Raw genomic sequence first — 24,450 nt, 5'->3', positions numbered from 1 at the left:
AGAATGTATTTAGTTAAAAGTGTAACTTTTCTGTGCAAATGCTACTACGTGGACACCTGCGGTCTATTTATGTACACATAGATTTATTTACCGTAATTTCCGGACTATTGAGCGCACCTCAATATAAGCCGCACCGGCTAGCCGGTCGCTATCTCGGGCTTCCTCCTGCGCACTAAAACCGCCAAAGTCGTCTTCTTCGGTGTCGGAGTTGAACGGACTCAGGATTTCCCGGTCATTTCATTGGTCCGATGTGACGAGGAGAAATGTTTTAGTGGCGGGAAGCTCGTAAGCCCCCCCCCCAAAAAAGTCCAACTATTAGCCGCATCGTTGTTTACGTGAACAAAGTCGCGGCTTATCGTCCGGAAATTACGGTAGTTTTTTTTTTTTGTGCGCTGAATAGTTCAGAAATGAACCTTTGCCTTAACAAGTTATATTTTATTGTATTTCTTATTCTCCCTCCTTCCTACTATTATCTATTACTGTTATGTTTTTGGTTGAAACTCTGGCACAACAATTTCCTTCGGGGGATAAATAAAGTTGTTCTCATCTCATCTCATTTCATACTTATCCATTCCTGACCTGCCGCGGAAAATAAACAACTTCTCACAACTCGCCAGGCGTCTGCCATTTTAAGGTTATCACAGTATCACGTTCAGCTATTAGCATCTAGCGTTTAGCGCTGCTGTTATCATTAGCAAGAAACCATCGCAGCTGCGTCCTCTCTGGCTTTGTTTCCGCCCCGACCGGTCGAGGCAGAAGGCCGCCTACACGAAACCAAAGGGTACAAGTCGGTGTTTGCCCTCCGCTGGCCTTCATCGTTATATTTCCGCGTAAAAGAACCCGACTGCATAAGATACGCGGTCAAAGTTCAGCACGTCCGTTATCGTCGGGGGGAATGTTCTTCCCCGGGTTGTTGGATGTTCACTGTATTATATGTGCAACTTCCCTCTTGCCCTCCCACCTGGAGTTTTCTCTGCACGGTGGGGATAACCGGCCGGAGCGTCCCTTTCCCTCCAGGGCTTACAGAGCGCTGATAACGGAGCAGAGTTGCTGACAGATGTAATACAAGGATCGGCTGCCGTTTGGCTTAAGAAAATAGCCGTGCCAACATGTGCTTTCACTTGATCCATCAAATTTGAGGCCGGAGCGCCGCAACAATACCGGCCCGTTGGGGCTTTTCCCCGCAGACCTTCACACACGGTTAGAAGCATCATCAATACAAGAAGTTGAGAGGTTCATTTTTTTCACCCGAGAAACCGAAAATTCGGTTCATAACGCTCAATTTAACAACTGGCGCGGCGACGCCGGTTTCGCTCCCGGTCTTCACGGTCACCTCGGCTCGCCGGGACGCTGTGAAAAACTACAGCGGAAAAATAGTTATTTTTCAATGTATGAAGGATATTTTCTAGTAAACTAGCAAGAAGGATGATGCCGTGTCCGTTATCGGCCCCGGGCTTGTTTCGCTGTCAAGCTCTGGGTTTTTTTTTCGCTTCTAAAAGCGCATTAAAGCTCCGCGTCGTCGCGGAAAAATACAGCAATATGGTTTGTTTTGTTTTTTTTTAACCTCACGGACGACGGCGAACAACAAGACAGTGGTGAGACCAGCGATGATGTTTGGACTAGAAACTGTTCCAATGACCAAAAGACAGCAGGCAGAACTAGAGGTTGCAGAGATGAAGATGTTGAGGTTCTCTTTGGGAGTGACCAGGATGGAGAGGATCAGGAATGAGTCCATCAGAGGAACGGCACATGTTAGATGTTTTGGAGAGAAGCTCAGAGAAGCCAGACTGAGATGGTTGGGTCATGGACAGAGGAGGGATAGTGAATATATTGGTAGACGGATGCTGGAATTGGAGCTGCCAGGCAAGAGGTCTGGAGGAAGACCAAAGAGAAGATTTATGGACGTAGTGAGAGAAGATATGAAGGTAGTTGGTGTGAGAGAGGAGGATCCAGAGAATAGGGTTAGATGGAGAAAGTTGACCCCCTGTGGCGACACCTGAAGGAAAAAGCCAAAAGGAAAAGAAGAATTTGTCAGGGGGTGCAGGACATGTATGACCGGGACAAAGCGATGACTGAGATGGTTTGGACATGAACACTCCTCTGTTCATGTCCAAACCTGGATATGCTGAAGGTGGAGCTGCCAGGCAAGAGGTCTGAAGAGAAGATTTATGGACGTAGTGAGAGAAGATATAAAGGTAGTTGGTGTGAGAGAGGAGGATACAGAGAATAGGGTTAGATGGAGAAAGTTGACTCGCTGTGGCGACACCTGACGGGAAAAGCCGAAAGAAGAAGAAGAAGAAGAAGGACGACGGCAAACCCGAGCTTCCTGCGCGAAAGGCTCTTTCAAGCTTCTCGCTTTGGATCCACGTCGACGTTTCGAACTCCGGAGCGACGTTCGCCGTTCTAATCCGAGTCCGAATCCTTTTTGTTACCCGAACAAGAGAAAAACCCTGTGAAACGACGGCGTGTAAAGGACGCTCTTCCACTGCGGCGTAGCGGCTAATTATGCCGATGATAAATGGGAGCGAGTGTAATGGGGTCACGCCGGAGTCTGAGCTTCTTCCCATTCCAGTTCCTGAACACACACTTATAAACACCGACTCCCGGGTCTTACGGATGTAAATATTCCAAACACCTGGGAAGGGGAGATAACACTCGCAAACCGAGCGCTTACTTTGGGGCGAAACACAAATAGCAGAAGAAGACATCCTGAAGAAAAGGAAAGTGATAATAGAGTGAGATGTCTGGGGAGGTTCTCGGTCATCCAGGTCGTGGGGAATTCTTGAGGAAACCTTCTTGTTTTGGGAACTGGACTTGTATTTCTTCACTTGAAGACGTTTCAGCGCCTCATCTCAGAGGCTTCTTCACTTCCAATGACCTGCGGGGAGTTTACCGATAAACCGCCGGGTTTTTAGGCGGGTCTAGGTTATGTCGATCTGCAGAAACTAGCTTTCAGGGAGGCGTTTATGCTAATAGGGATGTCATTCGTTGGAACAAAAAAACAATTTAGTGAGTTGTTCTGGATTGTTTATAGGTACTGTAGGTCCGCAAGGTGTCCATATTTTCTTTCTGTCTATTTTAATTTGCTCTGTTGGTCCGATCCCCCATGTAGGTGTTTTATACTTTATATTTTTTGCTGAATCCTTTCAATCACGTTTTTTTTTGTTTTTTTTTTCAGTCCCCATATGAGTATATCTGTACATTTGTAAAAATGTAAAAAAGTATCAGTGTCTCAAAAAGTAGTGAAGATAAAGTTATAATATCATGTATCGAACAAGAGGCGTGCAAAAAAAAACACAAAACGAAGAATGTAAAACAATACAAAAACAATATTATTATAAGATATAAGCATCTCAGGAAGAGCATAGTTTTTGTTCGAAATGTCATGCGTATAAGAATCCTTTTTTTGTGTGTTATATGTCAAATAAATCATCTTTTTTTTTTTTTTTGGGAGCAATCTTTGTGTTTGGATTTTTTTTTTTTTAAACTCTACTTAGTGATGAGGGGGTGAAACGTCTTCAAGAAGTGAAGTCCACTTGGGAAGACGAGAAGATTTCAACAACAATAACGTTTTTTTTTTTTTTGATGGGAATAATAATAATACGCTTTCACAGAAAACGTACAGGAGGACGCGTCGCCGCGCTGCCGGGATTCTTTGATCCAATCTAATTTCACACATCACCATGCAGACGTCTTCCTTATGAACATCAGAGCGTCTTCCCATGACTACATTTGAAAGCAATTATAAACGACTCTGCTGCGCGCTGGAAAATGACTTCCCATCGTACTGTTTCATCTCCCCGTAACTCCGATACCCGGCTATCAAGCGAAGACGCTTCCTTTTCCACAAAAGCAAAGCAAACGCTGGTTTCAAAACGCTAAAATCACAAGGGTTTCTTATTCCGTGTTTGCTGTTTTTTGTCAAAAAAAAATTGCTAAATCACCACTTGGTTTTTTATAAAAGCAATATCCAAACATACGTGTGGAAAAGACGCGCCCGTTTGCCACGATAAATAAGAATGATTCAAATCTGTGCAATATTCAGAACTGTGCAATATTTCATCTCATAACAGCTACACTACAAGTTTCTCTTCTATCATACTATTGTGCACTCCTTACCTCACTTGTTACTAAGACACTTATAGTTTTATCACTGTTTACTTTATAGTTTCACTGAGACACTTTATCGTTTATAGTTTATTTTTATTTCTAATTCTGCCTTTTTTTTTATTATTTATTACTGTTATATTTTCTGTAACTCTGGCATAGCAATTTCCTTCGGGATTAACCCTCTCCAGGCAGATGTTGCAGATTTGCGACAGCTAAATGCTACTTAGCTAATTACGCCACAACTTAATTTGAGCCTGAGAGGGTTAATAAAGTTGTTCTTATTCTTATTCTTATTCTTATCTCCTTCGGTTTTAAGTATGAAAGTCGGTCCTTCACTTTTCCGAGGCGCTTTTCCGTTCATTTGTTTTGTCATCCTGCGCCGCGGGCGGAAACGGGTCAACTCGGGAAATTTTCGCGGTGTTGTAGAAGCTGATGAAATTTGGCAGATCAAGGTATCTTCTCTTTTGCACTCGGCAGTCTATAACAATTATAATAGGATATTACGCTGTAATTGATCCCCCGAGGAGGAACTCGTTGTTATCCCCTCGGCCCTGCAGAGCGGCGAGAGCACAGCGACAGAACAGCTCCTCGGGGGAGCGAGGATTTGTGTCTCGCTCCGGGACGCTTTAGCGAAGAGCCGGCTCGGTTCGCTCCAGCCTGAAGACCGAGCGTCGGTCTTCTGAGGTCAGGGTTTCCCCTCGTGGTTTCACCACGAATCTCCCCCTGCGGTTTTTGTCTCCTGGAATATGCTAACGTAGCAGCACATGTTCGTGTCCGTGGAGGTTCGTCTTCTTCCGGCTTCTTTGACTCCCCTCTTGAATCGACAGTCCGCGAGGTCCTGTCCTGAAGGACGTCCGATGGTGCAGAGGTTGTTTGGTCGCTCCGATGTAGACGTCGTCACGATACGCAACGTTTTCTGTCCTGCACTAGTTTTTGCCTCGGGGTGTTGTGAGGTTTGTTTGGTGAACAACCTTCGGAGTTTCTCCAAAACACCGGCAACACACGGCATGATGATGTTCTGAGGGTTTTTGTTGAGCCGCATTTTGTAATAACAGTGAATTTTGTTATAAACGTTCAAAATGTAATCACTTTTTCATTTCATTTTGTAATAAACTGCCCCAACGCATTTTGTAATAAATTTTGCCGCATTATTTAATAAGTTATTACATTTTGAGAGGATTATTACAAAATGCACTTGCAACTTTTTTATTCTCTGTTAATACAACATTTGAATAGTGTACTAATAGTAATTGCTAAGTACTGCTACTTGGCTAATACAGTGATACTAATAATAGGCCTGGCTTTTACAAATACTTTAAAGTAAAATAATAATAATAATAATAATAATAACATGGTGCATAATGTAATAACAATTCTAAAGCATAGATTATTAGTTTGTTAATTGTATTTTATATTACTTTAAAGTATTTGTAAAGCTAGGCATCGCTGTATTAGCCTAGTAGCAGTACTTAGCAATTACTATCAGTACACTATTCAAAGGTTGCATTAACAGAGAATATTCCATAAATTCCATGTTATTACATTTCCTAGAGAATAAAAAAGTTGCAAGTGCATTTTGTCATAATCTTCTCAAAATGTAATAACTTATTACATAATGCGGCAAAATTTATTACAAAATGCGTTGGGGCAGTTTATTACAAAATAAGGCAGTTTATTACAAAATGCGTTGGGGCAGTTTATTACAAAATAAGGCAGTTTATTACAAAATGCGGCTTTATTAGAAAATGAAATGAAAAAGTTAGTACATTTTGGACATATTACAAAATGCACCGTTATTACGAAATGAGGCTCAACAGTGCATTTTGAAATTAACGTCCAAAATGTAATAACTTTTTCATGTCATTTTGTAATAAACCGCCACATTTTGTAATAAATTTTGCCGTATTATGTAATAAGTTATTACATTTTGAGAGGATTATTACAAAATGCACTTGCAACTTTTTATTCTCTAGGAAATGGAATAACATGGAATTTATAGAATATTCTCTGTTAATGCAACCTTTGAATAGTGTTCTGATAGTAAATGCTAAGTACTGCTACTAGGCTAACACAGTGATAATAATAATAGGCCTAGCTTTTACAAATACTTTCAAGTAAAATAAAATACAATTAACAAACAAATAAACTATGCTTTAGAATTGTTATTACATAATGCACCGTGTTATCACATTTCCTCGAGAATAAAAAAGTTGCAAGTGCATTTTGTAATAATCTTCTCAATATGTAATAACTTATTACATAATGCGGCAAAATTTATTACAAAATGCGTTGTGGCAGTTTATTACAAAATACAGCAGTTTATTACAAAATGAAATGAAAATGTTAATACATTTTGGATGTTTATAACAAAATGCACCGTTATTACAAAATGCATCTCAACAGGGTTCTTCAGTTGTATTTGGAAACTCCCCCTACAAGCCTCTGGGATGAGGGGTGAAACATCAGATATATATATATTATAAATGATATATATTTTGCCAAATCAGAAACCACCAGACGCAGGAACGTAGAACAGAAGGAAGACAACAACAAAAAAAAAAGAACATTGTCAAAGCGTTGCTGATGCTTCGGAGAAGCTCCGAAGGGTGTTCACCAAACACCATATACATTTCAAACCTCACAACAACCCGAGGCTAAAACTAGCGCAAGACAGAGCATGAGGTGTATGTTGTCACTTGCACTGAGGATTGTGATGATTTCTACGTCGGAAAGACCAAACAACCTTTGCACAAACGGAGCAGAACCAAGGGAGAGCCGACTCTTCAGGACGGGACTCTGTGGACCTGAAGGACGAGGGCTTTCATTCGAAGACATCAATGAGCGTATTCTGGCCAGAGAAGACAGATGGTTGGAAAGACGAGTCAAAGAAGCCCTCCTTGTCAAAACAGAAAAACCAGGGGGTCTCAGACACAACCTTTCGCAAGCATACCGGGATCAAAATCAAGACCGATTTGCACAAACAGCTCAGGAACTTCTGCACCCTCCAAAGAACCGGGAAAGACCGGCCACCAGAACCAGCGTCAGTTCCTGGGATCCAACAGGCGTCTCGTTTGTTTGGCTTTACCTTTTCACGTCCCAATCCGGGTGATCCCAAAAAGTTGCTCTTTTGTTCCAACAGCGACGCCAACGTAAGGGGTACAACACCTAGTTTCTGTAGATCAACTCTTCAAGAGCAAAATCGAGACCCGCCCGAAAATTTCTCTTGGGAAACTCCTCATCGATCATTCGAACTGGAGACTCCGGGATGACGGGTGAAACCTCTTCAAGTGAAGAAATTCAAGTCCGGTTGCAAAGACAAGAAGATTTGGACAAGAATTCAATCGAAGACGTTTCACCCGTCATCCGAGAGGCTTCTTCGGTTCTTCTGTTCTATTCGGAAACTCCCCGAGAACCGAAGAGGCCTCTCGGACCAGGGGTGAAACATCTGATATATCCTTCTTCTTTCAGCCTCTCTCTTGAAGGGTCACCTTGGAGAATCATCTCCAACCTTCTTACCCTCTTCCCTCACACCACCTGTCCTCTGTCCCTCCATCCCAACAATCTCCACTCTGGTGTTCCTCACAACCTCAGCACCCTTCCACTCGGATCTCCACCATCTCAGACTGACCTCTATCTCCAGAACGTCTAACTCATTCCCGATCCAGAAGACCCTTGGATCTTCATCGCGACTCCGTCCAAGCTCGTGGAGCTTCTCCCGGCGTTCCTTTGGACGGGAAGCGGGAAACACCTCATCGATCCGCCCACGACAAGCCGATTAGCATACGCTAGTTGCTATTCCGTTCGCCGCGCCGGAGAGACATGCTAATCTATCCTCCGATTTATCCTCGTCCACATCCCGCGTGATTCCTCCCCCTTTTCTATTTCTTTCATCTCCGGCATCCTGTGATCGCGCGGCCGAAGGATCGTTGTTCCTTTCTTACGTCGGGGCTTTCGGTCGGCAGCCGGGGAGCAGATACGGGGATTACAGAGGAATCGACGCGGCAGCGTCGCAGTTCAAAGCTGATAGGGATTTCCAAAAAAAAGCTGCGCCGCTGTTAAGACACTCACGTGATTAAGCAGCTGTGATAAATCATTCATGGAAACACAAGCTCTGTTGGTATCGCTAACCTATGGCTACAAATGGACTTTGGTTTTTATTTTCTATATTTTCTAAAGCTGTAAATTACCATCATTTCCAGACTCAAATCTTCTACTTTTTCCACACGTTTTGAACAGTGCGGCTAAAACAATGCTAATTTATGGATTTTTTGGGGGAGCTAACGAGCTTCACGCCGCCAAGACATTTAGCCTCGTCACATCGGGACGATGAAATTCTGAGGCCGTTCAATTCCTACACCGAAAAAGACAAATTTAACAGTTTTAGTGCTCAGGAGGAAGACCAAGATTGCGATCAGCTGGAGTCAGCAGGGATAGAAAATGAATGGATGGAGTTTTACTTGTGTTATTTATTATTCATCTAATTTCATCAGCCCTGTTACAGGCGCTGTTCAGTAAAAAACAAAAGCATTTCCAGTACGTATTTGTGGACGTTACCGGTATGTATTTAATTAGAAGTTAAAAAAAATGTTTATGTGTAAATATCTCATGTTACAACGTGGACACCTGCGGCTTATAGATAAGTGCGGCCGATATGTGTATACTGCTTTTTTTTACCTTGGGGTTTTTGATCCTTCTCTCGACTTCCAAACTGGCAGCTCCACCTTCAGCAACCCAGATCTTCACTATGGTTTGGACATGAACAGAGGAGTGTTCATGTCCAAATCATCTCAGTCACCACTTTGTCTTGGTCATACATGTCCTGCACCCCTGTGACAAATTCTTCTTTTCCTTTGGGCTTTACCCTTCAGGGGTCACCTTAGCGAATCCACCTTGTCCATCGAACCCTATTCTCTGGATCCTCCTCTCTCACACCAACTTACTTCATATCCTCTCTCACGACGTCCATCAATCTTCTTCTTCTAGACCTCCTGCCTGGCATCTCCACCTCCAGCAACCTTCTACCCAGATCTTCACCATGGTTCAGACATGAAGAGAGGAGTGTTCATGTCCAAATCATCTCAGTCACCACTTTGTCTTGGTCATACATGTCCTGCACCCCTGTGACAAATTCTTCTTTTCTTTTGGGCTATTCCCTTCAGGGGTCTCCTGGGTGAATCGACCTTCTCCATCTGACCCTTTTCTCCGGATCCTCCTCTCTCACACCAACTAACTTCATATTCTCTCTCACTACGTCCATAAATCTTCTCTTTGGTCTTCCTCTAGATCAACAATTCCAGTATCCATCTACCAATATATTCTCTGTCCCTCCTCTGTACATGATCCAACCATCTCAGTCTGGCTTCTCTGACCTTCTCTCCAAAACATCTCACATGTGCTGTTCCTCTGATGGACTCATTCCTGATCCTCTCCATCCTGGTCACTCCCAAAGAGAACCTCAACATCTTCATATTTGCGACCTCCAGCTCCCTCCTGTCTTTTTGTCAGTGTCCCTGTAAAGCATACAACATGGCTGGTCTCACCACTGTCTTGTACACCTTTCCTTTCATTCTGGCTGATAGCCTTCTATCTCTCCACCCATTCCAACCTGCTTGAACCCGTTTCCTCACCTCTTCTCCACGGTCTCCTACGCTCAGGACTGTTGACCCAAAGTACTTGAAATCCAACTTCTTGATCTCCACACCCTGTAGCCTCACCGTTCCACCCGGGTACCTCTCAGTCACACCTTCTGTCTTGCTGCAACTAGCCCTAATTCCTCTCCTTTCCAGAGCATACCTCTCCAGGCTTTCCCTATAGATCACAATGTCATCTGCAAACATATTTAGTTATTTTGAGCCACTGCGGCTTCTATCCAGGTGCTCTAGATAGTCCGTTAAACTTGTCTGCGCTGGTATTTTCTCCCGGTAGGCATCCTGGTTTCACCTCACCCGGCACCTTTCAGCAGCAACTGGTGTCTGCGATCAGGCCGCCAACCAAGGAAAATAATATTTAACCCTCTCAGGCTCAAATTAAGTTGTGGCGTAATTAGCTAAGTAGCATTTAGCTGTCGCAAATCTGCAACATCTGCCTGGAGAGGGTTAATGTCTACCGCAGCTTTGTCTCCCCTACTGGTAACAAATGAAAAGGAATAGTGACGTTCGCACAGTTAAGGAAGCTGGGACGGATGTAAAGGGGGGGGAGGAAAAAAAAAAAAAAAAAAAAAGACGGACGATTCACGGTCTCCTCAGCAAGTGATATTTTTAGAGGTGGTTTTAGATGTTAAAAGCGATGGAGGGTGACTTTTGAGAAGGAAACACGCTGCTCATGAAGTTTTCAGCAGCAGCCGCAGCATAATAAATGACGCTTCACTTTGTCAGTTTGATTCCGTCTCCCGGTCCCGCCATTGTGGACCAAACATTAGCGCCCGACGAGTCGGTGCACCTGATTGGTCAGCTGACGGCAGGGGCGGGAAGGGGGGGGGGGGATCTAGAAATCCAGCTTTTTTTGGCGCAACGGGAGCAAGCGGACAGCCGCCTCCGCCTGGACATCGCTGGCGATACAAACATTTTAGGAGACGCGTACGAATCGATGCGAATCGACGACGGAATACGAATGTACTATTTTTTTTAAACAAACAAGCGGACAATAAGAAGGGAATCGATGCCGGGCTGTCGGCGGTGGCGTCGTGGGAAAGCGTCTCGCGGGGATCGATATCGAGGGCGTTCAAAACACACAGACGGATTAGAGACGGTTCGAAAGACGGACGTCCTCCTGTCCGACCCTGTGGTCAACGAAGATCGGCGGATGTTAGCGCTTCGAGTGGAGACTTTAAGTATGAAAGTGTGAGGATGTGATCACATCGACTGACTTTCTTTGGAGAGACGGGTGATAACATCAACAGGTGGTTTGATTTATTAACCAGATAAAGATGATGCATGAGATCAAAACACAGGAGAGTCTCCACATTTTGCTCTGGACGATACGCTTCGTCATCCGACGCGCCTGATGTGACGGGAGTCCAAACTCAGGCGATGTTGATAGTGAAGCGGTATATCGTGTATCATTCATTCATGGTCGGGGGTTCTGTGGCCTATCCCGGCTGCGATTGGGCGAAAGGCGAGGTCCACCCTGGATCCGTCGCCGGTCAATCGCAGAAGAAACATGTTCCCCCAGGGAACATGCCTATGATGCAGTAGTACTTCTATGGTCCTCCTCTTCTTTGGGCTTTTCCCTTCAGGTGTCGCCGCAGCAAGTCAACTTTCTCCATCTAACCCTATTCTCTGTATCCGCATCTTTCACACCAACTACTTTCATATCCTCTCTCACTACGTCCATAAATCTTCTCTTTGGTCTTCCTCGAGACCTCTTGCCTGGCAGCTCCACCTTCAGCATATCCAGGTTTGGACATGAACAGAAGAGTGTTCATGTCCAAACCATCTCAGTCATCGCTTTGTCTCGGTCATACATGTCCTGCACCCGCTGACAAATTCTTCTTTTCCTTTTGGCTTTTCCCTTCAGGGGTCGCCACAGCGAGTCAACTTTCTCCATCTAACCCTATTCTCTGGATCCTCCTCTCTCACACCAACTACCTTCATATCTTCTCTCACTACGTCCATAAATCTTCTCTTTGGTCTTCCTCCAGACCTCTTGCCTGGCAGCTCCAATTCCAGCATCCGTCTACCAATATATGGACTCATTCCTGATCCTCTCCATCCTGGTCACTCCCAAAGAGAACCTCAACATCTTCATCTCTGCAACCTCTAGTTCTGCCTGCTGTCTTTTGCTCATTGTAACAGTTTCTAGTCCAAACATCATTGCTGGTCTAGTACTTCTATGGTGTAGAGCAGGAAATATGAAGTGCAGTGGACAAACCCTCAGGAGACATGATGGAACCTACTGAAGAGGGATGAGACAAACCAACGTCACCCGAAAGCTAAGACGAGGAAACGCTAGGAAGCTAATGTAGCGCTTAGCTTCACTGCCACTTTGGTGGAAAGACCGGTGTTTTTAATGTGTCTAAAAATGTTGGCAGCATGAACCCAAATAAATGAAGGCGTCACCTGTAGACATTTCACGCTGACAAGACGCTTACGCTTTTTGGGAGTTTTGCTGAATATTGCCAACAACCATCCTGCTTTGTGAAACATACTTCAACAAAGCAGCGAGTGCTGTTATGTTAATAAAGTTATTCCTCGATTTGCAAGTCGATCAATATTTCTTTTTCCTTTGCGTCAATGTCGATAAGGATACAGTGTTGTGCAGAGTTGTAGATAGAACGATTTTATAGACAAACTATGGTATGGCTGCGACGAAGAGTGCAAAATATTTCCTTCTTCCGGAAGGCGTAGCGGAAAATATTTAAGAAGCACTGGTGTAGACATGCAACTATTCACCCTCTCATTCACATATCTGAGGATCACATATGTGAGGATCCCTACCTAGAACATGGAGATCCACACAGAAAGGCCGATAGACGTATAATAGATGTATTTCATCGAACTCAGAGTCGCCAAAGTGCGAGACAAAGTCACCCGTCTATGAATGTATTGAATGGCTTGCACGGTTTCATACACGACATATGTCTAGTTTGGTTTGCCATTTGTGTCATCAATCCACCGCTCTCAGGTCCGACAGTGCGTCTCCAGACAGGAAATAAAAGGTTATCCCAGGTTTTACTGTCGGAGCTGCTCCATATTTGTCTTTAATTACTCCGGGTCGGCCTCTGTCTGTGTATGCTCGTGATTAATATTATCTCAACACGCCTTCAGAGAGACAAGGGACATTTTTCCGCCGAGTCGAATCAATGAAATCCGACATTGTGTTCGGTTGAAAGGTCAGATGCCTGTAACAGGAATTCCATATCGTTCATTCACTCACTATATTTGGCGCTTATCAGGGTCGGCTGGTTGCCGGAGCCTATCTGGGCCGTCAGTGGACCGTCATTTACTGGGCCGCATGGAGATTTACAACCGTTCAGGGTCTCCGGAGAGCCTCTTGCATGTGTTTGGACTGCGGGGAGGAACCTGGAGAACCCAAACAGAAAACGCCTCCAGTGGGAATCCAACCAGGGACCTTCTGGCTGTGAGGCGGGAGCGCTAACCGCTATCCCGTGTAGCGCCCGAGATCGCAAATTTTACATTTGGATCAGATTTGTAGAAATCGGTGAGGTGCAGTCAGGGGAGGCAGGAGAGGTTGTGCCTCACTTGCAAATAATAAATAAAAATTCCCTCTTAGGTGATGACACTTTCATCGGTTGTTGAGGACTTAAAGCAGCCAGGAGAGGCAGGAGAGGCGCATGCCTCACTTAGCAATCGTGGAAAGAAAAAAAAAGGAAAATAATAAAAAAAAAAAAAAAAAAAGATTGAAACGGTTATATTTATCAGTGATTTGCACTGTAAAGATATTTTTAATTTTACTTCACCATAAAAAAATTGATGGGAATAAATGAACTTTATTATTAAGGAGCCACCAAGAAAAGTTTACTCAAGATCTCATCGATCAGGTATTTATCTATTTATTCCTTGTTTTTATTTATTTATGTTATTGATTTAATTATTCATCTGTAACTGCAGAGGTGAGATATTGGTTGTGATAGAAAAAAATCCACAAAAAAAAAAAGATTCCCTCTTAGGTGATGACATTTCATTGGTTGTTGAGGAGAGCCCCTGCCTCACTTGCCAATCTTTGAAAGAAAAAAATGTCAAAGTATGAAATGGTTACATTTATCAGTGATTTGAACTATGTAGGTATTTTTCATTGAATTTCACCAGTTTGAGATCGTTTTTTTATTCAAAATGTCTGGATTTTCACATTTACTGTACAAATATTGAGAAGAGAGGTGAGGCAGCGGACTGTTGAGCCTCAACGTAGATTGCGCAATGATGGCTGACTGCTGTCTCTCTGTGTTGCTGTTCAAATGTTTCAAAACTTTTGCTATATGAACTTAATTACCAATATAGTGTTTTTTGTTTTTTTTTTGTGTGTTACGTTTGTTATTCTGATTGTGAAGTCAGAGCCTGACCTGCTTGTTGTTTAAAATGAAGCTCCAAGGTTATTGACCAGGAACAGATGCAGAAAAAGTATTATAAATTAAAATACTTTAATACTTGGAAATTATGAAATTCTTGAAATATTAAAATACTATAAAAAATACTTAAAAAGGAAGACACAAACAAATAAAAGTAAAAGCAACAAGTTGCTGCTGCAGGCTGCCTCCTCTCACGGCGCCAAAGAGCAAATGAAAACATCAAATATTGAATTATAATTTCTATTAAATACTAAACGTAGCCTTGCAGTGGAAAATCAACACGCGGAAGACGTTTTCCCCTTGAAATATTTGTCAGGAAAAGAAAACAACTTTGTAATATGTGTTAACCCAATAGGTCGCAGATAAAGATGTTACTGCATTCATGTCAAAGCGTTAGAAAAAGAAAAAAGTTTAAAAAATTAAAAAAAAAAAAAAAAAAAAAATTAAAAATAATGATCCGCTGCCCGGTTAGAGTTTAGTGCTGGATCAAAAAAAAATAAAATAAAAAAAAAAAAACGACTGAATCGAGCTTTGCAAAAAAATCCGCACACCAAAAAATACACCAAAAATAAAGATAATTTTTTCAACATCTCGTACAAAAAAAATTTCCGCTGAGGTTTCCAGCAAACACCGGCCGTTTTGTAATACCTGTTCACGTCACACATCCTGACGGGGTCCGGCAGCACATCTTGTTAACCATCAATTACACGAGAAAAGGAATAAAACGGATGGATGAATACACCGTTTTCGGCAATGAATCAAACGGCTATAACCGTCTAGCCTTTTACGCGCAATCACAACATCCCTTCGCGCCGTGTCCGGACTCCCCAGGAAGGAAGGGATGGCGGACGGCGGCGTCTCCGGAGGCCGAGCGGCGGCGCCGCCCTGCTGTCGGTGACGTGAGAAGAGGGAAGCTTGGAAGAAGGAGGGGACGAGCGTTCTGCTCCTCCAGAGCAGATGTTGGGGGAACGGGGGACCGAAGCACCGCCGAGGCAACAACATAGAATTCAATGATTGATAGAGTCTCTGAGAGCGAGGAGCTGCTGCCGTTGCTGCTGTTGCAGAATTTCCCATGAGCCTCTTCTGCTCGACAAGGAGAGGTTGACAGACAAACCTCCGCTTCGGTTTAATCCAGGCCTCAACGATGGGGCGCCAAACATTAGCGCCAAATGTAAAATGATCTGCTAACTCTGACGCTCGTTTCCTGCTAACGTTCCATCCACTTGTTGTCTTTTTTTTTTTTTTTTTAAAGGAGACCAGGAGTGAGACCTCAAGTCGAATATTTCCTGGAACGTGTCGATATTATGATATTTATTGATCCCTGTTGAGACGCATTTTGTAATAACAGTGCATTTTGTAATAAACGTCCAAAATGTAATAATTTTTTCATTTCATTTTGTAATAAAGCCGCATTTTGTAATAAACTGCCCCGACGCATTTTGTAATAAATTGTGTCGCATTATGTAATAAGTTATTACATATTGAGAAGATTATTACAAAAGGCAATCGCAACTTTTTTATTTTCTAGGAAATGTAATAACATGGTGCATTATGTAATAACAATTCTAAAGCATAAGTTTGTTAATTGTATTTTATTTTACTTAAAAGTATTTGTAAAAGCTAGGCCTATTATTATTATCACTGTATTAGCCTTAGCAATTACTATCAGTACACTATTCAAATGTTGCATTAACAGAGAATATTCTATAAATTCCATGTTATTACATTTCCTAGAGAATAAAAAAGTTGCAAGTGCATTTTGTAATAATCTTCTCAAAATGTAATAACTTATTACATAATGCGGCAAAATTTATTATAAAATGCGTTGGGGCAGTTTATTACAAAATGCGGCCGTTTATTACAAAATGAAATGAAAAAGTGATTACATTTTGGACGTTTATTACAAAATGCACCGTTATTACAAAATGCGGCTCAACAATCCCCAAAGGGCAAAATCGTCGTGTCACAGCAGCGTGACAATAATAGTATCAATAAATGTCAATACAAATTAAAAGATAACAAAAGACAGCCATAAATGTACTGCACAAAAAAAATAAAGGTAACACTTAAACAACACAATGTAAGTCCAAGTCAATCACATTTGTACAAACGGGCTTCAGAATTTCACGGTAATTTCCGATGTGATGAAGTTAAATGTTTTGGCGCTGTGAAGCTTGTTAGCCCCCAAAAAAAAAAGAAAAAAAAAAAAAAAAAAAAACAAATTAGTCACGTTGTTGTTTTAGCATGGGGAAAAAAGTAGCGGCTTATAGTCCGAAAATGACGCTAGTACATTAATATTCTGATTTTGTTGATTTATCCTGCTCCAAAAAAAACAACACAATATAACTCCAAGTCAATCCCATTTGTGTGAAATCAAAGTGTCCACTTAGGAAGCAACACTGATCCATTTTGACTCGTTTTAAGGACATTAAATCAACGTTGGATCAGCCCGGAGTTTGTTTTTACACTTTATTTTTGAATGTGACTCCAAATCCAGACCTCCTCAGTTGATTTCCATTGATCATTTTGGTGCGATTTTATTGTCAGCACATTCAGCTATGTAAAGAACAAAGTATTAAATGAGAATATTCAGTTCATTCAGATCTAGGATGTGTTATTTTAGTGTTCCCTTTGTTTTTTGAGCAGTGTAAATAGACAGAAAGAGAACAACAACAACAACAACATCAAGGATAAGAACAGACAACAGAATGGGCCAAAAAAAAAAACACCAAGGGTGATAACAGACGACCAAAACAACAAGGATAGGAACATAAACAGAGTGAAAATAGAAATGACAAAAAAAAAAGCCAAACAAGGATAAAAGTGAACAACGGACTTATTGTGGGTGGATCAACGTTGCAGCTTTCACGCTAGCGAGCGGCTAGCAGCGGTTAGCGCCGCTTAGAAGGTCCCTGGTTGGATTCCCACCGGGAGAATTTCTGAGTTTCTCCACGTTCACACATTCAGGAGGTTCACCGGAGACACTGGATTGTCTAAAATGCGAACGAGAAAGCGAATTGTTGTACAGCATTTTTCTACACAACATGTGAATGAGAGGGTGAACGGGTGAACGGATGAATGAATGAATGAACGAATAGCATCACACTTTGCAGGCGCAGAGTCAACCAGATAAAAACCATAAAAATCAACCGAATTTGTCTTTATTTTTTTTGTCCGTGTTTAATTCCGGCTAACTTCAGATCTGTCACATTAGCATTCCCAGCCTTTAAACAAATCATAAAAAATACATGAGCCAGCGCTGAAGAATGAATGAGGTGGGAAACAGCATATGCACCATTTTCCCCTGTTTGCATTTTGCCTCCGGTAGGTGAGAGTGATACCGCAGGTTCTGCGGCGTTCGCCTGATTTGGTTAAGCCTCTACAAAATATAAAGAAGTGAACTGGAGATAGGAAATTTCCGACCCCGGCTGATACCCGTGTCGGAATATTCAAGCTGCGAGCTATTTGTGAGATAGGAGATCTGTCTCGAAGCGGCGAAAAAACTAGGTTTTTTTTTTTTATGTATTTCCTTGCCGCCCCCCGAGCGCAGAGCATCCCCGCGACAACGGACACGGGCCAGTTCACGCATAGGAATGAGCGGATTCCCTTCCTCAGAAGAAGGAGCTGCTAATCCATTTACCGGCCAAGCGAATTCATATTTGCGCGCCGTCCTCGGCGGAATACAGAAACCGCTCGTTCAGAGAAAACTACAACTTCATTCACTTCGACCGCCGTGTAGCGGACAGAAGCTAGCGCGCTAAACGGGAAGTGACTTTTGCTAGCCGTGGGCAAAGCGGCGCGATACGATCGTTTCATTTGATGCCGTCGCTTAAGATGTTTTACCGATTTTTTTTTCTCGCCGTCACACCGACGGCCGGGTTTTTGTTTTGACGGCGTGAAGTGAATCAGAAGGTATTCGTCCGTCGTCTCGAGCGCCGCCTCGAAGGGGAAAAATGAATTAGCATGCGCGTGGGGCGACAACAAAATTGTCAAACAGAAAAAAAGAGACAAAATAAATAACAGTCTTGGCTTGTCGGTAAATTTCGGACATCCCGAGCTTTGGACGCGTCCGAGTTGGCGAGGATTCTCTTTGCGGCGCGACGAATCTAACTCGACTTTTATCGCCGTGGACGCGAAATATCATTTTAAAACGGAAATCCGGATTTTGAAATGCAAATTGCGTGTACTTCCAAATGGTGCTATATTTCCCCGGGGTCATTTGTCGCCCCCTCACTGTCGGCCCCTGCGCTCCAAGGATTGTTTACGCGTCCTTCGCGCTGTGAAATACCGCGTTTATGTAAATGCGAGTCCCAGGGTGGGAAAAGGAACGGGAAAGAAATCTAAAAAAAAAATTGGTTTGATCGAGCCACGGAGGAGAATAGCCATGCTGTGCGGCTACAAGACATTTTCAGGAGCAAAATAATTACCCCGCATTGAAAAGTGTTTAGTGAGATGACAAAAAAAAATCATTTTAATTCAAAGTCTTTATTTCTCTTTTGTCACCCAATTAGGCGGCCTGTGCATTTCCCAGTCGGTGAAAATACCACGTGAGCCGAGAGCCGGGGAGTTCGACAAGATCATTCGCCGGCTGAGCGAAAACCCCAACGCCCGGGTCGTCATCATATTCGCCAACGAGGACGACATCAGGTGAGCGAAAGCCGAAACCCTTGATTCCCTCTTTGCGTTTTAACTGTCGGCCGGGAATTCGGATCCCTTCACTTGAAGCGATATTTACTGTAAACAGCAGAATTTTCGAGCTAATCCCACATGACTCGATGGTTTGCTTTTTCTTGCGTTTCAAATTACCGACATTGCAGCCGAGACGTCTCTTGCATTTACTTCACTACATGAACGTGATGATTTTGCTGCCGGCGGCTGAACAGATTATAGACTTTGAATTTACATATCATTTTATTTTCCTGACTGCAAATGGGGGCCCCGGCCACATTGAAGGGATCACCTAATTTCCTCTGATTACTTCTTTCCCGGGGTAAATACATGCTCGTTCCCCGTGCGGTTACGGCTTATGATTATTATCACATGACATAAAACTGGCGAAAATCCCATAAAGATACACTGGAAACATAAAGCGGGAACTCCCTGTGTACCGTTGCTATTGCTTGTGGGATTGCCTGTAGGCAGTGGGGAGGAGAACCTGCTCTACACAACCTCTTTAAAATCATTCAGCTAGATCGCGTTGGGCTAGATTAAACCGAAAACCCCTTGCAACGCGAACACGTTGGTCAACGTGATCTGCAGGAAGAAAAAAGAAGCATCTTATGGATTGGTACTCCTGGAGATGTCATACATGTACACCGTCGCAAGCGGGCGCTACACTTGTATGCTTTAGAGGACATGTCCCCTTGCAATGCAAACACGTTGGTCAACGTGATCTGCAGGAAGAAATAAAAGCATCGTATGGATTGGGACTTCTGGAGATGTCATACATGTACACTGTCGCAAGCGGGCGCTACACTTGTATGCTTTAGAGGACGTGTCCCCTTGCAATGCAAACACGTTGGTCAACGTGATCTGCAGGAAGAAAAAAAAAGCATCATATGGATTGGGACTTCTGGAGATGTCATACATGTACACCGTCGCAAGCGGGCGCTACACTTGTATGCTTTAGAGGACGTGTCCCCTTGCAATGCAAACACGTTGGTCAACGTGATCTGCAGGAAGAAAAAAAAAGCATCATATGGATTGGGACTTCTGGAGATGTCATACATGTACACCGTCGCAAGCGGGCGCTAAACTTGTATGCTTTAGAGGACGTGTCCCCTTGCAATGCGAACACGTTGGTCAACGTGTACAAGCTACACTTGTATGCAGGACGTGTTTTACTATGGGAAGGCCTTGAAGCTGTCTGTTAGCAATCAGATCGCAGAGGACACCCTTTTCGTGGCGGGCATGAAGGGAGGGCCTCTGATGGTTCATGCGGTGAAGGTCCTCGCAGGGATCGCTGGGGGGCGGAGGGAGGGGGCGCAGGCAATGTTCCCTACCGTTTTCGCTATCTCGTTCAGCGTTTTCTGCTCGGGTATCGCTCAGGTTCAGTGGCGGGTAGCGATATGTCAGAACGCTTTTAGCTGAACAAGATTGTCCTGCCAGGAGCTGCAGTTGGGAGTTTGTCAAGGTCAGGTATCGTAAAGACCAAAACAGGACCGGCCCTCTGCACGCTCTCTTAACACCCTTCGCCAGCGCGCGATGGGTAATTGCGTGAAATTCCTGGAAAGTACGCGACCTTCACTCGGTCACGTGGTCATTTTCGGAGGCTGCCGTTCCGACACATCAATGTTCCCGATCATTCCCCGACTAATTTGTACTCGAGCGGCCAAAATTACGAGGTCTCACCCGGTGACATTATTTCCTATATCCGTAACTCCCGGAGGCTGTTCTCGGTCTCGGCATGGACTCGGTATCGCGTTACGGCGCTCCATCCAAACACCTCCGGAGCCTTTGTGCTCGGACAGTTTCGGTTCGCGCCAGGCTGCTGCCAACTCTCAGCGCCTGGGTTCAAGGATAGAGCAGGCATGCGGAGCTGAAATCCCCCTGGCTGTCTGTAATTACGACACATCCAGCCTATTACCCCTTATCAAGGCCGGATTAAGTCAATGAGCGCTGGGACTTCTGCCCCGGTCATCATCAAGGGACCGCCCTAAACCACTTCCCACTTCCACCAGGAATACGCTAACCCGACAAAAGTGGTTGCTGGGAAACTCGGGCCTCACAAAACCACAACAGAGCCGTGCCTATTGATTTAGCCTACAGCTAATTAACTCATTCTTATAAGAGACTATTTGTGTTTATAGTAGATAATGAGTTTATAAGGATACATTTGTGCCCCCACAAGGACGGCACAGCCACTTTAAACACAGTTTATGTGGAGGTTACACCGGTATTCACAAGCGTGTCTTCATTTTAGACATGCTGTCGATTTATCGGCACGAGTCGGGTGGTTTCGCGAACTAAAAGCGGCAGAAACTAGCGCTCTGTTCTAGAATTACATAAACACGACTATCCTACGACTTCTTTACCAATCGATCCCATTTTTCAAAAAGTCGAATTTACCGACGAGTCCATTAGTTGGAATCACTAAAAAAGTGTTAACTTTTAAATCTGTGCCGGTCAAAGTTTTAAATATATCAGCGGAGTAAATCCACGGACACAGCAACTTTACTCCCGACCGCTATTTTGATATCGGCTTTTTCCGAGTCGGCGGCCATATCTCCGTTATATAACCTCCTCACGGTGGGAGAATCTATGTCGGCCGTTTTTTGTGCGCGGTGCGCAGACTGTTCTGGAGGACCAGAAATCACCACCTATCAAAGATAAATCCCCGGGGCGATAAAACTATATTAAAGTTAGTTTGATGACTCATCACTGACTTATCACTTTGCAAGGATGTACCGTCCCTCCGACCGACTTCCAGTCTTGTACATCAAGCTGAAGAGCGTGAGAACATCCAGATGTTGTCTACAACGTGATGCCTATTAGCATTTTAGCACCCCTTTTCCCCCGGCCTCATTCGGGTTATGCTCGGGTCAGCAATGCTACGCGTGCCAGGTGGCGTTTTTAAAATTTTATGTCGCGGCGCTCCTGCTTTCAACACAGCCGTTACAAGTTTGTTTTAAAGCCCCCCTGAACTTGATGTCGCTGGTGACAACTTGGCGAGGGTGTCGTTTACTGCCGGGATCGACCTCGGGGTTGGCTTTCTCCGATCAAAACGCACCGAGTACGAGACGGAGAGTCACCGCGCGGCATCTGGAAGTGTGTTAAAAAAAAAATTGATGGAAATTAGCTTTAATCTGGTACAAACATCTCTGCCTCTGCGCTTAATGTATTTGTACACTGTCCTAATAAACCTAAACAAACGAAAAAAAAAAAAAAAAAAACGCCTGCGTTTCTGTTTCCCCGACAGGCGGCTCCTTCAAGCGGCGAAAAAGGCCAATCAGACGGGACATTTCATCTGGGTGGGTTCGGACAGCTGGGGCTCCAAAATCTCGCCCATCCTCAACCAGGAAGAAATGGCGGAAGGCGCCGTCACCATCCTGCCCAAACGACAATCCATTAAAGGTATTAAAATAAGATATACTTGACGGAAATCCTTTCGTCACAGTAGCATAAAAGTATCAATAAAAAGTAATAGAATTAAAAAAATTTTTTTTTTTTTAAAATGGGAAAAAAAATTGATATATTCTAAATTTAAATAAATATAATATATAGATAAAATACGATTTATAATATTAATAGTATCAATAAAAAGGAATAGAATTTAAAAAAAAATGGGAAAAAATGATATATTCTAAATTTAAATAAATATAATATATAGATAAAATAAAATTTATAATATTAATAAATTTAAATATTCTCTCAACATTATTTCATTTGAAAGTTACATTAAGGTTAAAAGGTTTGACCTACATTCGGCATGAATTCTTTTTAAGGTCTTCACATTCTGATTAGATTTTCAATAGTTGAACAGGTATCTCGCATTTCTTTTACTTGTCACTTTTAAAAATCAAAAAAACCTTAACCTTTCAAAAAGATTTGAATTGAAGAAAAAAAAACAGAACATATTGTTAAATTTCAGCCGTGTCGGTGAATACTATCTTTCAGGTTTCGACCGTTACTTCATCAGCAGGACTCTGGAGAACAACAGGAGAAATATATGGTTTGCAGAGTTCTGGGAAAACAACTTCCAGTGCAAGCTCAGTCGGCACGCGGTGAAGAAAGGATCCGGCATCAAAAAATGCACAAGTGAGTCTCCGTCTAATAGCAGAGAAAGCACTTGGTCAATGGAAAGCAGTCAATCGATGGGCCGATATATTGATCGGGTCTGCTGTGAATACATCACGGCTGTGTACCGGGTAAGCAAAGGCAAATTTATTCCTAATCGGGGACAAACAATCAAGACTCTTCTAATTTGGCCCTCGTGTAACGGGTGTAGATAAGTTAATGGAAATCCGTCATTTTGCCAGCGAGAAACGTATGTCCCTATTACTCCGCCGTTTGGCGACTGTAGCAATCGCAAAAATTGCGCCACCACATGCACTGAAAGCGCAATCGATACCCAATCCAATCAGTCCACTGGAAACAAGCTTCCGGGCCATTAATAGCGGCGAGCTTTCCGGAACTGTCTAACAAGGCCGGGACTAGAAGGCCGTAGCTTTCAGGACGGACCAAATGGCAATATATTTCGAATGAATATACCGAAGTAAAGTGACACAAACGGAAAACGACCAAGAGAGTCGCCCGTCCTTCACTTGTACTGCCTTTGTAACCACTCACACCAGTAGTACTTACTGAGTACTGCCCATGGTCGAGTACATTGATACATGTTTTTTTAGTCCCTACTCAAGTATGTTCCTCGAGAGGAAGGAGCTCTCTGAGCCCAACCTCGGTTTCCTGCTCGGCCTGACCCTTCTCACTTAAATCAGCCAAAACTGTCACTTGCACCAATTTTTTGGGGTACAAGAGTATCGATCTTTGGAAGAACTTGAGATATAGCAACAATCACAATCATGCGATTCTCTCCGGAACAACAGGTTTTTCTGGTACCACAAGTCACCGCAGGTTTGATCTTCACGGTTCAAAACCATCCTGATAGAAAGAGTTCAAGCTTACCTCAAACCTTTGAACCTGTGACCTGGTCCAAGGTTGAAAGTACCAGAGTTCCACATGCTCACTTGACCTCACAGTCCAACGGTCCAAAAACATGCAGAAGGTTCATTCTTCTCCATCTCCTTTGGACGACCCCCTTCAGGGACAGCCAAAGCCAATCACCTGCAACCATCTGACCTTCTTCCCTGCATCCTCTTCCCTCATACCAACCGACTTCACGCCCTCTGTCCCTCCCTCCATAAACCCCTTCTCTAGTCTACCTCTCAACTCCTGCCTGGCAGTGCCAACCTCAACTTCCAACAAGAGGTTCACTATCTGTCCTCTGTCCATTTCCAAACCACGGAGTCACTCCTGATCCTCACCATCCTTCTAACTCCCAAACAGAACTTCGGAGTCTCCTCGGTGTCTCCAAACTCCCCCCATGGTCTTGTGCACCTTTTATGCGGTGGCTTAATAGGAAATCCTAAATAGCACAGACATGTGAACATGAGGGTCCTGTTTGGGGACCAGCCTCTCATCCAATGACCGAAACAAAGACTCTAACTGCAGGATGGATAATGAATGAATGAATGAATAATCAGGCATAAATTAGACACATACCGCAGAACGCCATTAAATCTAGAACACTGTGAAATGAAATGAACGAAGACTGAGTTGTCACCCGTCCAAAAACCCGTTGTCCCTTTGCACAAAAA

The 24,450-nt window shown here is 43.5% G+C and overlaps 1 protein-coding gene across 3 annotated transcripts in view; it reads left to right on the top strand.

The window, feature by feature from the left end:
• The window catches only part of LOC147226862 (metabotropic glutamate receptor 4-like), a 274,699-nt gene that overhangs the window by 211,522 nt on the left and 38,727 nt on the right, over positions 1-24,450 (top strand). For all 3 annotated transcript variants that reach the window (XM_086159582.1, XM_086159583.1, XM_086159584.1), the window contains 3 exons: positions 18,646-18,781; positions 22,053-22,207; positions 22,751-22,891. In XM_086159582.1, the coding sequence (XP_086015708.1) occupies positions 18,646-18,781; positions 22,053-22,207; positions 22,751-22,891 (432 nt within the window). The remainder of the gene's footprint in view (positions 1-18,645; positions 18,782-22,052; positions 22,208-22,750; positions 22,892-24,450) is intronic.

Source organism: Fistularia commersonii, chromosome 14, assembly GCF_037954325.1.
Source record: "Fistularia commersonii isolate RoL2024-O1a breed Wild chromosome 14, RoL_Fcom_v1.0, whole genome shotgun sequence".
NCBI lineage: Eukaryota > Metazoa > Chordata > Actinopteri > Syngnathiformes > Fistulariidae > Fistularia > Fistularia commersonii.
Note: the sequence above shows the minus strand (reverse complement) of the source record. Positions and strands in the feature narration are given on the sequence as shown.